The sequence below is a fragment of the Thalassophryne amazonica genome, chromosome 8, assembly GCF_902500255.1.
Source record: "Thalassophryne amazonica chromosome 8, fThaAma1.1, whole genome shotgun sequence".
In the NCBI taxonomy this organism is placed as follows: Eukaryota; Metazoa; Chordata; class Actinopteri; order Batrachoidiformes; family Batrachoididae; genus Thalassophryne; species Thalassophryne amazonica.
The window spans coordinates 59166729-59182963 of record NC_047110.1 but is presented as its reverse complement, the minus strand read 5'-3'; the positions used below and the strand labels follow the sequence as shown (position 1 = coordinate 59182963).

General features: G+C 42.3%; 1 protein-coding gene across 2 annotated transcripts in view; it reads left to right on the top strand.

The window, feature by feature from the left end:
- Positions 1-16235, top strand: part of pias1b (protein inhibitor of activated STAT, 1b) — a 66669-nt gene that overhangs the window by 12539 nt on the left and 37895 nt on the right. For both annotated transcript variants that reach the window (XR_004562213.1, XM_034176403.1), the window contains exons 2-3: positions 1403-1835; positions 9149-9233. Coding sequence is in view for 1 of the 2 variants with exons in the window: in XM_034176403.1 (XP_034032294.1) it covers positions 1403-1835; positions 9149-9233 (518 nt within the window). In the remaining variant the exon portion in view is untranslated. The remainder of the gene's footprint in view (positions 1-1402; positions 1836-9148; positions 9234-16235) is intronic.

The window sequence follows — 16235 nt, the reverse complement described above, 5'->3', positions numbered from 1 at the left end:
CTCTATGGTAAATCAATGTGGAGTAGACAGTTCTCAAAATCTGAGTGACTGTGCAAGAAGGAGAAGAGTGAAGAAAGCCACCAAGACACCCAGACAACTCAGAAGAAGTTACAGGTTTCTCTGGCTGATTGGAGAAATTGTGCATTGTGTATGTTTTGCATTTTGTGTCCCCAGTTGTATAGCTTCATGAGGAAGTGGTATAGAGGAAGATTTTCTGAAAGGAAGACCTAAAAGTTCAGCTACAATTTGCCAGAAGGTACATCTGAGATGCAAGCCTAGAGTTGATGTTTTGGTGAAAGAATTTGCTTTCATTTTGAGTTTGAGGAAGATAATTTTAGATTTTTTTGTATTTGAAATGGCATAAACAAATTAAAATGTGTGAAATACCAAGTGTTCCCATAGTTTTGGAGGGCACTGTATCTCCACCACCCCTCTTTTTTTTTTACTTTGATCCATACCTTAAAAGTTGATCTGATAACACTATGTAACACAATTTTTGTTCCTGGCTTCTAAGTGTTAATTTCAACTGCTTATGTCTAAAGACTATGGAAAAATGACTACATTCAGTACAAACTTTGATTTTATTTTTTTAACGTTCTAGAAAGTTCTAAAAGTTTCTTGAAATTTCTAGATAATTCTGGAAACTTCTAGAAAATTCTGGACAGTTCTAGAAGTTATAGAATATTCTAGAATACTCAATAGTAGTGAAGGCGAATCGAGAATATTCTTGAAAACAGACAAATTTCAAAATATTGTCCTGATCACAGAAGCAAAGTTTCTATGGAATAACAGCTATTTTCTACTTATTTAAGGCATAACAGGTTAGGAAAACACTGTGTACCCAGGAACAAAACAAAAATAAAAATTTGTTACATAGTGTAATTATTGGGTCTTATTTTTGAGAATATTGGATGGCAAGGGTAGTGGCCCAGCAGCTAAGTGCACTTGTTTCCGGTGCAGAACATTCCTGGTTCAAGGCCATCCCTATTCTGCATGTAATGTAGTGGTGCATCAGCAAGGGAATCTGACATAAAACTTGTGCCAAATCAACATGCAGATCCACCTCAGATCTGCTGTGGCAACCCAGAGTGAAACAAGGGAGAACCTGACTGGACTTACTATTTTTGAGAATATGGGATATATCTGTATGTAGTAGGCTGTTGAACCTGGGGGCTGGGGGGAACCCTGTAAGTTAGTAACCCCTGCTCCAGAACAAAACTGTTCTATTAAGTTTCATGAGGGTGGACAGTTTCAATACCATTGAAGATTTTCTGCATAAAATCATGATATTTATATTTAAAACTAGTATAACACCTCAAGTCAGAATACTTGGAAAGCTATATCTCAGGATGCTGTGTAGCTATGTAATAGGCCATTTTTCCCGCTCTTCATTTTTCACCAGCAAATGGTAATGAGCCTTCGAGTTTCGGAGCTCCAAGTGTTGTTGGGCTATGCAGGCCGGAATAAGCACGGGCGCAAACATGAACTTTTGACCAAAGCTCTCCACCTACTCAAGGCTGGTTGCAGTCCTGCTGTGCAGATGAAGATAAAAGAGCTCTACCGACGACGCTTCCCCACCAAAATGGTATCGCCAGTGGACCTAGCTCTGCCTGGGGTCCATTCTGCCTCCAACCTTCCTGCTGGCCTTGCACAGCTGGGATTTGACAGCCACGGTTCTCCGTCACCACTGCTGCCTGTTTCTTTACTGGGGCCTAAACACGAATTGAGTCTGCCTCACCTCCCCTCTGTCCTGCACCCTGTACACCCTGACGTCAAGCTCCAGAGACTCCCATTCTATGATGTGTTGGATGAACTGATCAAGCCAACCAGCTTAGGTGAGTTCGCCTCTTCTTACTCAGTTCACTGTATGTCTGTCTCATGTAGCCCAAGATGACCAGGGTTTTAACCAGCATAAATGCGAGGCAGTGGTCTCAGTCAAATTTCATGCTGCCTTGGTCTCGGCTGGCCTCAACACTGGGCTTTGCCAGAATTAAAGCCTCAGGCAAAAATATTGTAATGTGTGCCTGGTTGGGCATGAATAATTAATAGTTTTCTTTGTTGTTCAGTGATATTTTTGTTGTTTCGTGGCTTTAATATTATTGCAGGCGCTCACACTCATCTATCAGATCCTGTTGCCAGCTGATGGGGGTAGGAATTTATCAGAGCAGCACAAAAATTCAGAACACCAGGAACAAAAATTTTGCAGAAATACATTTGTCAGTTCACCCAGTGAGTTTTTCTCTATATGACATAGTACATGTTCTTGTGTATCTGACCGCGCATCACAGTATTCAATTTAACATCGTATCTCCATAGGAAAAAACAAAAATATTAAAAGGACACAGATTTTACATACCCATATCATCCTGCGGATGGGCATCTCTTACATCTATTGAGACCAACTGTGTCATGAAGTAGCACTTAATATCACCTTGCTAGTACACGTAGTGGAGTGAGGGACAGCTAGCCGCAAATGCAACATTTTCTTCTATGAAAAAAAAAGTTGGCCAAAGAAATATGTCACAGAGTGGTGTTAGATACAAAAACGGTATTGTTTTGGTGTCAAAGTGAAGCTGTTCATTGAAAGCTTCAGTACTTCTCATATAAAGGGTATGCAGGGCAGTCACAATTATTACAATATTCGCCATTCATGGTTATTTTTCATAATCGCGATTACCGTGAATTATTTATTTTATCAACAAAGTTGCATAAATGACTAGGGATGGGTATCGCGCACCGGTTCCTTTCGTTAAGAAATGATTCGATCCACCGACATCAATAACTTTTTTACTTAACGATTCCCTTATCGGTCCTTCAGAGTGGCCGTTGTTTTCGGGGGTGTTTGTCAGGAAAATTATAATTTCTCTACATTGATTACAGACCCTGAAGTGGGTCTGTAATCAACTTTTCTGCAGCGTGGCTTTGCTTTGAACCTTGAACCAATTGAAGCAGTGCTTCGATCATTGCTTAGTTGATTAATTTCTTTCTTTCGCTTTCCCCCGCTAAAACCCTAAAGAGCATATGGCTGTGAGTATTATTTACCTTTTTATGTTAAACCGACCTGTTATGGTCTTCTGAAACAGTTGATAGATGTATTTTATAACAAAAATGGGACCGAAGCTAACATGTTAGCGTGTCTATGGCATTTTCATTGTAAAAATTAGCATTAAGCAGTTGCAGCTGTCAAGTGTTGTGTTGTCGTAAAAGAGTCAAATGTATTACAAATTGTAATATTTTTTAAATGTATTTTTGTTTATAATAATAATAATAATAATAAAGGATCAGTGAACATAAAAGTTCTATTAGACGTGCTGATCTGAATTACCCTGTCACTTTGTAGAGTGTACTCACCCTGTTTCTTCCCTACGGTTTCAGGGAATTGAGCAAGTTAAATTGTCAAGAGGTGGGAACATTGATAAAGTGCTATGCCAAAGGGAATTGTTTTGGATCCATACCTTGGATGCCCTACACCCTAAAGGCTTAAATGTAGACTTTGACATGAGTGTCATGTTATGATTGGAGGTTTCCCTTTTCGTTTAGTCTTGAAACTGCAGTTTATGAAGTTTTTGCTGATGTCTATGCAGTTTTCTTAAACTTATACTGCTTTTATGTATGTGTGCTGACATGTAAATATATAGTTTTTTTTTGTGGAAGGTAATTCTTTATTGGTGTAGATTTAATGCCTAGCTACCTTGGGTAGAGGAATTATGAAAACAGGAAGAATGGGAAGAACTACAAATCCCACTACACTTGAACTACAACTCATCGGTGCAGGTGTTACTGAACACCTAATGAGTCTTAATTGATATGTGTGTTGTATGTTCCATTTGTGACTGAGCCCTGAGGAAGGTCTGTTGACCGAAAGCTTGGCTATTAAATGTACAAAAGGATTTAAGTGTGCAGACATTTTTTTTCACAGTTTTCCTTTATGTTTGGCACCTTTTAATCGTGAGTGCGGTGTATCCGTTTATATGCCCAAAACCCCATTGAAAATACCATCCTTTGTACCCCGGAAGTAGAGAAATTACATTATATGCACCATATTTTACCCCTTTAGCGTCCGCCCCCAGACAAGACTATGCTGCCTTATTCTACTACTGAATATTAATTCAAATAAGTTTAATTGAATATTGTTCAGTCAGTTTACATGCATTGCTGTGCAGTTTCCAATTTTGCATAATTGTGTTCCTGTTGTGGCTTGATTTATATATGTTATGAATGGAAAGTTGTTGTAGTTGAAATAAGTACAATTTCTTTCCTGTTACCATGACTTTCACTCTATCTAAATATGTAAAATACAAACATTTTTGTGAGCAAATGTGGACTTTTTGTTCTATTCATAATATTTAAGATTTTTCTCAAAATGCACCCTTTGGTACCTCATTTTCAGAAAACTAGAGGAGGCCCCCCTGACTCCCACCTGTGGGAGGGTGTAGAGTCCCTTTATACAGAGAGCAAGGACAACTGAGAACACTGCGCCATTTTGGTGCCAATCGTGCAGAACTACTGAAGCCACACTTGCACAGTGCACTGTAACTATCTATGTATAATGTCACTGAACGAACACGGGACAGTTAAGGGAGTACTTTGAATGTTTGCTTGTCTGTTTGTTTTTTCCTTGTTGGGGGGATTGTTTGTTTGTTTTTTGTTTTTGTTTGTTTATTGAAATTGTATGGAGAGGTAGGTCTGTGAGTATATGCTCCAATATCAGATTACTTGCAAAAAATTTTAAAATATTAGACCTCCAAAATAATCTTGATAGTCTGCACAAAATGTTAGAAACTTTAGTGGAGGAAGAGGCCCATAATAAGATCACAAAGTTCATAGTTAAAATTCAAATGGCTGAGCATTTAAAAAGTAAGGAGCGGCAAATCAGGAAGTTTCACAACCTTTTAGTGCAGAAAAGGCATACTTTCAGTGGGAGTATTTTTAAAGATACACCCAGACAAATTAGTGACAACAGGGAAAACTGGGTAAAGAATCTCTCCAACAGGGTTCTTACACAGACAGAAAAGGATGTGCTCGCTAAAGGACTAAATTTCTCAGTGACCCCTAAACATATACCGACAGTAGATTACATCACTGCAGTAGAGTCAGCCATTAAACATAACAGTTTGTCAGAGTCAGAAGCTGGGGACCTCCGACTAAGAGTCACAGCAGTGCTGAACAATGCTATGCCTCCTCCGTCCAACATCACAGGAGAAGAACGGAAAGCTTTGTCAGCACTGCAAAAGGACCAAAGCATCCTTATCCTGCCAGCGGATAAAGGCAGATGCACGGTGGTCCTGAACACATCTGACTACGAGGCCAAGATCAACAACTTGCTCAGTGACTCCAATACATACGAACGTCTGAAGAGAGACCCCACGAGCGGCTATAAGAAGAAAATCATTAGCTACCTCCAAAACCTGGAGAAAGAGGGACTCATCGACAGGCAGACATACTACAGACTGTACCCTGGGGGCGCCACTCCGTGCATCTATGGACTGCCCAAAATCCACAAACAGGACGTGCCACTCAGGCCTATTGTATGTAGCACAGATTCCATCACGTACAATGTGGCCAATCACCTCAAGTGGATTTTGGCTCCTCTAGTGGGTAACTCAGAACACCATGTGGAGAACACACAAGATTTTGTGAACAAGATCAAGGACCTGCAGCTGGAGGCAGATGAAACAATTGTGTCTTTTGATGTGACTTCGTTGTTCACCTGCATCCCCACCGCTGAGGCTGTCTCAGCTGTGAGGCAGAGACTGCTGGAGGATGTGTCTCTACTTGAAAGGACCAAACTCACACCAGACCACATCTGCCAGCTCTTGGAGATCTGTCTTAACACCACGTATTTCCTGTTTAGGGGGAATTACTACAGGCAGATTCATGGCTGTGCAATGGGGTCTCCGGTATCCCCCATTGTGGCCAATCTGTACATGGAGCGAGTGGAGAAGACAGCCTTGACGTCTTTCACGGGCATCTCTCCCAGTCACTGGTTCAGATATGTTGATGACACATGGGTTAAAATCAAGCAACAGGAAGTTGAGGACTTTACAGAACACATCAACTCAGTGGACGCCAATATCAAGTTCACACGTGAGGATGCCAGAAACAACCAGCCTTCTTGGACTGTGATGTTACGATTGGAGAGAACAGGCAGCTCCAGACAGGGGTTTACAGAAAATCAACTCACACTGACCAATATCTGCTCTTTGGCTCAAACCACCCCCTTGAACACAAGCTCGGGGTGATCAGGACGCTTCAACACAGAGCCCTACAGGTGCCCACAACTGCAGAGGGAAGGGCTAAAGAACAACAACTTGTCCGGAAAGTCCTCACAGTATGTGGGTACCCACGATGGTCCCTGGACAAATTGCAGGAGTCCCAGAGAACAAAGAGACCAGATAGACAGGAGACGGAGACAAGAAGAAGAGGAGTGTCTCTCCCTTATTTAGCAGGAGTAGGGGAAAAACTACAGAGGATCTTCAGACAGCACAAAATCCCAGTTTACTTTAAACCTGTTAACACCTTGAGACAGAAATTAGTTCACCCTAAGGACAGGATCCCTAGTTACAAACAGAGCAATGTAGTGTATTCTATCAGATGTCAGGAAAACTGTAACGAACACTACATAGGTGAGACTAAGCAACCTTTACACAAAAGGCTATACCAGCACCGCAGAGAGGGCGCCAGTGGACCTCAGTCTGCAGTTCATCTCCACCTTAAAGACACTAACCACACGTTTGAAGACAAGGAAGTTAAAATATTAGCCAGAGAGAAGAAATGGTTTGAGAGAGGGGTCAAGGAGGCATTCTTTGTGAAACGTTTGAAACCTAGCCTTAACCTGGGAGGGGGTCTGAGACACGCTTTATCCCCTGTTTACAATGGGGTACTCAGGTCAAAGCAGTTTCAGTCTTTTGTTCATGGTAATGAGTCATTCACGTCATCAGCAGAGTCGTCAAGGGAGCCATCAGGAGAGGGACAGCTGCCCTGTCATTACGAGGGTGCTAACTAGAGCACAATAGGTGCTAATTAGAGCTATTGTTTAGTCACCAGCCTATAGCAGTCTGCCTCTCGGTAGGAGGGGTCTGGTTAGGTTTAAAACTCCAGCTTTTGTGACTTCTTGATTATTCTTCTCTACAAGAGTCAAGACAGAAGTCAGACCACCAGAGCAAGAATTTTAGCTGAGGAAGCTTCTGCGATTTGAAGTGAAACGTCCTCGCGTCAAGCAACCCAGTCCAGTCGAAGATTCAAGCTTCTCTACTATTGCTTGCATAGAGATATTGGTTTGTTTGGAAAACTAAGCACCAAATAAAAAGTGAGACCATTGATGATTGTGAATACATGTAATTAGCATGTAGTAGCAATAATAATATCTTATGATACCTGGAGAGAATTTGAACATACTATATGTAACTTAAAATGATTTAACTGCTTTAATTAACATGGATTCCAGTCAATATCAGAAGATTCTTGAGAACAAGGTATATATATATATATATATGTGTGTGTGTGTGTGTGTGTGTGTGTGTGTGTATAGAGAGAGAGAGAGAGAGAGGTGATGGTCTAGTGGTTAAGGCGTTGGGCTTGAGACCAGAAGATCCTCGGTTCAAAACCCAGCCTGACTGGAAAATCACTAAGGGCCCTTGGGCATGGTCGTTAATCCCCTATTGCTCCCAGTGTGTAGTGAGTGCCTTGTATGGCAGCACCCTCACATTGGAGTGAATGTGAGGCATTATCTGTAAAGTGCTTTGAGCGTCTGATGCAGATGGAAAAGTGCTATATATATGCAGTCCATTTACCATTTAAGAATCAGTGACAAAGTTGAAGTTGGATCTTTAAACAAGACAATGACCCTAAACACTGCTCAGAATCGATTGAGGCGTTCGTGCAATGATCTGGAATGGCCATCTCAGTCCCCAGACCTGAATATTATTGAAAATCTGTGGTGCGATTTTAAGCGGGCTGTCCATGTCTTTAAACAAGACAGTGACCCTAAACACTGCTCAGAATCGACTGAGGCGTTCGTGCAGTGTTCTGGAATGGCCAGCTCAGTCCCCAGACCTGAATATTATTGAAAATCTGTGGTGTGATTTTAAGCGGGCTGTCCATGCTTGGAAACCAACAAACCTGAGATGTTTTGTAAAGAAGAATTGTCCAAAATACCTTCAACCAGAATCCAGACTCTCATTGTAAGCTATAGGAAGTGTTTAGAGGCTGTTATTTCTGCAAATGGAGGATCTACTAAATATTGATGTATTTTTTTCTGTTGGGGTGCCCAAATTTATGCACATGCCTAATTTTGTTTAAAGAATTATTACACATTTTCTGTAAATCCTATAAACGTCATTTCACTTCTCAAATATCACTGTTTGTCTGCTACATGATATATTTAACTAAAATTGCTGATCCAAACAACCAATGATTTAAGAAAAATCATGGAAATCATCAGGGGTACCTAAACCTTTACATATATATATGTATGTATGTATGTATGTATGTATGTACACACACACACACGACACATTCCGTCACAGACTCAGAATTGGCTTAAAAATGTATGTATAATGAACACTTGCAAAGTTTTAGGTGGAAAATCTTCAGGGTTTCTGAACTATGGGCCTTAAAACTATGGGCCCATAGTTTAGTACACTTATTTTTGACACTCGCAAATTGTGTATGCTCCTGAGTAGCCACTTTTTGATGCCAATATCTCTGAAACAAGCAAAGATAGCTGGCTAAAATTTGCTTTTGTGGGTAATTTGGGCCCAGGCTTTCAGATTCTCATCAGAAAAGGCCCATCTCTTCTACTTTCTGGTCTCTAAAGTGGTGATGTTTTTATGTGCAAAAATGGAAAAATCAATTTTCAGGGAACCAATGTCAGCCTACAATTATGTACAACTGGCTATTGATGCTGGATTCCTTCAATTTGAAGACAGGACTGTCTGCAGGAGGGAACCTGACTGCAATCGAATATATGGGACTCAAAAAATGCTTCAGCCTTAAAAAATACACTTTTTGACCAATTTCTGACTGGCAAATTCACCATGTCTTTTGTCAAAATCATATGCCAGTATATACATCTTTTGGTTTGATGGTATCTATAGGTTTACCTTACAGTCATGCGCTCCTTCTGCTTTCTTTTTCTCTCATATAGCTTCAGACAACAGCCAACGGTTCCAGGAAGCATGTTACGCATTTGCATTAACGCCGCAACAAGTTCAGCAGATCAGCAGCTCTATGTAAGTCAGAAAGCTGAGTGGTGGTTGTCTTGACCCATCAGCAAATTATGTAGGATGGAGAGAAGTATCTCAGAAGTATTTTTAGTAGAGAACAAGTTCCAGCTTGATTGTTATGAAAGAGAAATGTTGCGTTGTATTTGATACAGCAAATTATCTGTCTTCAATGAAACTTCTTTAGCCTTGTTCACATTACCACTGAAAATCAGATTTTTACCATATCCAGATGATATCTAGCTTGATTTTATTTTTTTAATTTATTTATTTATTTATTGACAGTCTAGATGACAAAAAAAACACAAGATCAGATTTTTTCCAAACTGGATTCAAAGTACATATGGAGGTGGTTTGAAATGCGATTCAAATTGCACTTTTGTCTTAGTCGCTCAGATAGGATTTTAAAGTGTCCTCTGTGTTACTCACAGTGCGACATGAACAACAACGTAGTTCCAGAGAGACGGAAGTTGATTCAAGGTGCCTTTCCTCTGGAGTTGGAATGAATGGAAAAAAGTCTAAGAAAATTGTCAAAAACAACGGAGAATGTCATTACAACTTGGCAGTCTTGTCCGTTTCTGTTGCTTCCTTGCAATTACAAGAGAGATTGCACCTCAGCTCCACACAACCATTTTGGACAGAAACGGGCACAGTTCACTGTCATCCATGTTTTTCCTGGATGTAGCTTGTTACCATAGCAATCAATATGGATCAGATTGTCAGTGTGGACACAGATTAGATCTTGTTGCTTGCTATATATAATGTGGACAGTCAGTCAGTGAGATCTGATTTGAATCAGATTTGCAATAAATCTGATTTGAACTGGCAGTGTAAAGGCCTTTCAGATAGGAAATGTATAACAAGTCATTTCCTTTGGGCTTTCAGACGTAGTTGTTCTTATTGAAATGTTTCGCAAACAGTGTACATGGTTGTCCACGAACAGACCCTGTGCTGACTGTAGTCTTTAAATGTGAAATTCGAAAAGGGTGCTATCCTAGTTCATTTAAGCCCCTTTCGCACCGGGCCCACTTCAGTTTGCATCATGCGGCGTCATGATGACACCACGTGGATACAACTTAGTGCCAAGACAATGTAGCTCCACGCCAGAACACTGTGACAGATGCAAAGGACGAAGTGAATCGAAGAGCAAAAATGAAACATGTTTAATTTTTTTCTGCGTTGAGCACAGGACGCAGAAAGTAAGTGGTTTCAATGCAAATCAGGGCATAACAACGGTACTCAATGTGACTGGAAGCCACACCCTCACAATACGACGTTACCCAATGCCAATTTATGATTCCTGCTGTGTTCTATTGTTCCCAAAGTATAAATCATGCAGGATTGTTTTTATACCATGTACACAATGCAGTAAAACTACACGCTCAAAAAGAGCACAGAAAAAAAAATGCTGATTGCAGCCTGGCTGCTGCTGCAGCTACTCACTCTTAAATTCTCTCACAACTGTGTTTAAATAAAGTCCATAAAAGTTCTGCTCACAGACTGATTGCCAGAGACAGGAAATGTCCACATCCAGTAAAAATTCCGGACATCTCCGGATGATTCGTTCGCGTGCGCACATGTGAACAATTAAAAGAAAAAAAAGTGGCTGGCTGCAGGCCGTTCCTCACTCTCACCTCAAACTCACTGTGTTAAATAAAGGACAAAAAAGGACATAAGTCCTGCTCACAGACTGATTGCCAGAGACAGGACATGTCCACATCAAGTACCGTATTTTCCGGACTATAAGTCGCATTTTTTTACATGTTTTGGCCGGGGGTGCGACCTATACTCCGGTGCGACTTATAAATGAAAAATATACCGGTAGGATCTCAATTAATTTACTGTAACAAAACAATTTTATGTGACAGAGTCGATCTATGTTTTAAAATGGCCACCAGAAAAGGAAATGCAATGCATCATGGACACTGTAGTATGGCGGCCGTCCTATAAGTCACGCTGGTCGCGATAACCAATCAGAGAACAGAACGTTGGACGCGTATTCCTCACCTCACCCACAGCGTGTGAAGCTGACAAATACGGTGCTTGCTGTTATTCCGGCATGGCGAACAAAACAGCTTCAACCCTTGGATATCAGTGTGAGCAGAGTGTTTAAGTTGACGCTGAGAGCTGCGTGGGAGAACCGGGTGAGCGACGGCGGAGGATTAGTGTGTGCACTTGGAAGGAGCTGGCGTCGAAGATTGTGAATAGCGTTTGAAGCAGACGAACATGGTGTTTATTCCGGGACGGCTAACAAAACAGCTTCAACCCTTGGATATCAGTGTGAGCAGAGTGTTTAAGTTGACGCTGAGAGCTGCGTGGGAGCACCGGGTGAGCGACGGCGGAGGATTAGTGTGTGCACTTGGAAGGAGCTGGCGTCGAAGATTGTGAATAGCGTTTGAAGCAGACGAACATGGTGTTTATTCTGGGACGGCTAACAAAACAGCTTCAACCCTTGGATATCAGTGTGAGCAGAGTTGACGCTGAGAGCTGCATGGGAGCACTGAGCGACGGCGGAGGATTACCGTCTGCACTTGGAAGGAGCTGGATCGACAACGCTGGGTGGTCATGAGCTGCGCAGGTAGGTGCTGCATGGTTCGGCTCGCAATGTGGTCCGCAAAATACAAACATATCTGTAGGTAAATGCAGCTCACGAGAGGGCACTCAAGGATTGTGTGACTGTTCCTGCGACTTCTGACTACCATAGAAAAATAAAAATTTCAACGTTACTGATAACTTAACAAGACAACGGAGAAGGCCCGAAAAAATGCCACCAAAAAGAAAATCATACTCTGCAGATTGTAAGTTACGACTGGTGAAATATGCATCTGAAAACGGTAGCCGTCACAATATTATCATCTGAACTGTTCATGTTAAGTTAACATACCTGTATGTCCATGGGACTTATAGTCCAGTGCAACTTATTTATGGTTTATTTTTCTTTATAATGATAAAGTGGCTGGTGCGACTTATACTCCGGTGCGACTTATTTATGGTTTATTTTTCTTTATAATGGATAAAGTGGCTGGTGCGACTTATACTCCGGTGCGACTTATAGTCCGGAAAATACGGTATAACTCCAGACATCGCCACATTTACTCACGGACGGTTTATTTGCGCACGCAGCTTGCGGTCAAAGGAAGAAAGATAAGCTATAACAGAAATCAGAGCACAGACCTGCAGCCCTGCACAAGAACAAATATAAACTAGAAGAGAAATCAGAGTGCACAGTCTGGCTGCAGCCAAACTGCCTGCAGATCCTTCTCTGCATTCTCACCTCCTCTCTGCCCCCTTGCTGTGCGCACCTGATGCAGACATTGCTGCGTCACCATGACACCACATGAAGCAACTTGAAGCAGCCAGTGAAAGGGACTGTAGTTACATGTTAACACCAGCAGGGGAAAATCAAATGGAATGCTTGGAAACATTTGCAAACTGTTTCATTGGTTTGCATATTTATGCCCCTTTGAGCACAGCTCTTGATGTCTTCCCATTAATACGGATTATAGAGCAATGCTTCAAAACATAGATTTTGCAAAGGTTTTGAAATTTTCCGGAGCAGTGATTTGAGTTAGTACCAGTAATTGCAGAACCGAACAAAAGTTGTAGCAGATCTTCAGCCACACATTCAGTCCATTCTTTAATTCTTGTTTTACTTTCCTGCTGTGCTGTATTTGTATATTTTGTCCATTATTTATTAATGTAGTGGGAATCATGTTTCTACATGCAGCTGCAAGCTTATTAGCTAGAAGATGTGCACTGTGTTTCTCTCTGCAATTGCTAACATGCCAGCTCTGCTGAGCGCACTTTCTCATTCATCTGAATGGGAAATGGGGGTGTTATATTCTCATCATCATGGCAAGCCAAAGGTGGCGAGGAAGATTCCTGGACAAGGATATGGACCTGGAGATGACTGAACAGGCCCATTCTTGATGTGCATTGTTTCTGACAGATGCTGCATGTGGTTGCTGCAGGAAGCTTGTGCCAGTCAGGATCTTGCTCTCTCTCTTTCCTGTTTCTTCTCTTCTCCTCTGTGTTCATATTTCGCTTTCTTTTTTTCTTTTTTCTTTTTTTTTTTTTGAAAACTTCCACTCCCATGTGGATCATTGTTTGATCATTGTTTTTCCCAGGTCTAGTCGATGGAGCAGCTCTTGAGGTTGTGCTTCAGGAGGTCCTTGTAGTGTTTCATCTATCCTCTGGACAGTTTTCCTTTGCTCAACTGGGAGAAGATGATCTGCTTGGGAAGTCACCTTTCGTCTATTCTAACAACGTAACCTACCTACCAAATCTGGTTGTTGATGATGACTCACTCCTCTGGAGCATGGCTTCAGCCAAGATGCTGATGTTGATGCAGTAGTCTTCCCACCTGATGGCGGAGGATACTCCTTAGACAGCATTGGTGGAATCACTCAAGGGTCTTCAAGTGAGGGTGGTAGGTGGTACAGGTCTCAGCTCTGTACAGCAGGGTTGGTATGATGACAGCTTTGTTGACAAGGCTTTTTGTCATTTTGAAAGTCTCTGTTGTTGAAAACATAGCCAACCGAAGGCAATTCCCACGCACTTGAGTCTGTGTTGGTCCTTGTCAACGATGTCCGCATTTGATGACACATGGCCTCGCAGGTATGGAAAGTGGGTCACATTCTCCAGGACCTGTCTGTGCAGTCTCACAGCAGGAGGCTTTGTGTTGACCATGTTGGGTGAGGCTGATAGAGGACCTGTGTCTTCTTCAGGTTGATGTGAAGACCAAGCTTGGTGTAAGCTTCATCGAATGTTTCAAGGATTTTCTGAAGACCTTCTTCAGTAAAGGATTGCATGCTGTTGCCGTATGCGTACTGGAAGCCTGGGAGCGAAGTGGTGGTGATTTTCTTCTTTGCTGTCAGTCAGCTCAAGTTGAAGAGCTTTCTATCTGCTTTGTACATAATGTCAATTAATGGTAGCACCTTGTCTTTGATCAGAAAGGGCCAAGAGGGTGCAGGTTTTCTTTGTAACCACCCATTGAACCAGGTGATTTCACTGATTAACATCACTTTGAGCAGATGGAATCAGTTAATCAGTGAAATCACCTGGTGCAGTGGGTGGTTACAAAGAAAACCTGCACCCTCTTGGCCCTTTCTGGAATCAGTTTGACACCTATGAGATAGAGGATCATGGCCATGAAGATGACAAATATGTTGGGAAAGTGTAGGAACACGGACCCACAACAGGGGGCGCAAATGAACGGACAATGGAGGTAGCCAAATAACAACACTTTACTGTTGTGACAAAAAGCACAACAAACACAACAGATTACAACAATAGACAAGACATCAATTCACACAATGTGTCGCGTGGGCAGGCTCGAAGATAAGAGACGTCTGTCCAAAGCAGAACCGGAACCACACGATTTCCTCCGCCACCAAACCCCAGGAATACTGGAGCCGCCAAGTCCCGAACGCGTGTCGGATCTGGTACTGCTGGCGAGGAACAAAAACAGTTAAAGGTGGGTGCGTGTGCACCCAGCAACCCGTATGGCGGGAAAACCACCTCCTCCTCTCGTCGGAAGAATGTCTGCTATTTCACGCACAAAAATAACAAGGTGTAAATGTTGACAAAAGACAACACAGTCAGCTGAGAACAGTACCTTCAAGGTAGAGCGATATCTCGGCAAAGAGGTGGAGATGTCGTCCTGCTGATATACCACTGCTGATCAGATGATTGGTGACAGCTGTCATAGGCGATAAGTGACAGCTGTCACCCCGGCTGCTCCTGTGAGGTGGCAGCGCCCTCTGGTGCCTGGAGCCCGCACTCCAGACAGGGCGCCCTCTGGTGGTGATGGGCCAGCAGTACCTCCTCTTCAGCGGCCCACACAACAAAATATGGAGCAATGATACAACTTTGCTTTAGTTCCAATTGAACACTGAAGGCTTCAGTTTTTGTGCCATTTACCAGAACTGTGGCAGACATGTCATCGTGCAGAAGCCTCAGAGTGTTGATGAATTTCTCCGGACAGCCAGTTTTGGTCAGAATCTTCCACAGAAGTGGGCGCAACATGCTGTCAAACTCCATTTTCAGGTCAATGATGGCGAGATACAGTAGTTCGTGTTGCTCTCTACACTTCTCTTGTAATTGGTGGAGAGTGAAGATCATGTCTGTTATCCCTCTTGATGGTCAGAAGCCACTCTGGGTTTCAGGATGGATGTTTTCTGCTAGTGGTCTCAAATGGTTGTTGCCAATCGGTGCTAGAACCTTTCCTGTGGTAGACAGCAAGGAGATTCCGCAATGGTTTTCCCAGTCAGGCTTCTGTCCTTTCTGCTTGTAGATGGTGACAATCATTAAGTCTTTCTGGTCTGCTGGTATTTCTTCTTGAGTCCAGATTTTGATGGTGAAGATGGTGTTGGAGGGATGAACCTCCTCATTTCAAAACCTCAATGGGAATGCTGTCTTCCCTGAGTGCTTTATTTATTTTTTTAGCCTCTAAGAGCAAGGAGAGTTTCTTTTAGAATTGGGGGTTTAGCTGAGTTTTTCAATGCTGTCTTGTCTTGGTAGCTGGCTGATCACTTCCTCCTCCTCAGCTACTGGGTTGGTGTAAAAGAGGTTTTGAAGTGTTCTTTTAATCGAGCACTGATGGTGGTGGTTGTCCGTGAGTGGACGAGCCATAGATTGCTTTGGTGCATTGAAAAAGCCTCTCCTGTTATTTCTGTCAGTGAGGGATTGGATTTCAGCAGCCTTGTTAATCCACCGCTGACTTTTCAGCTTGCAAGTTTTGCTTTGCAGAGTAACTTTGGTTTGCTGGAGTCAAGGACTTTCTCATGTAAGGTCAGATCTTTCTGGAGCTTGAGGATGGAGTCATTGGAGGACCTGGTCATTCTCATCAAACCAGTCCTGGTGCTTACTCTCTTGGTGTCTAAATGTTTCTTGGCAGGCTGTTGTTATGGCTGTCTTCAACTCCTCCCAGTGTTTAGGATGCAGGACGGAGTACTTTGTGGGGAGTTTTTTCATCATGCACAGTTTAAACTTTTTTGTTTCTGAGTCTTT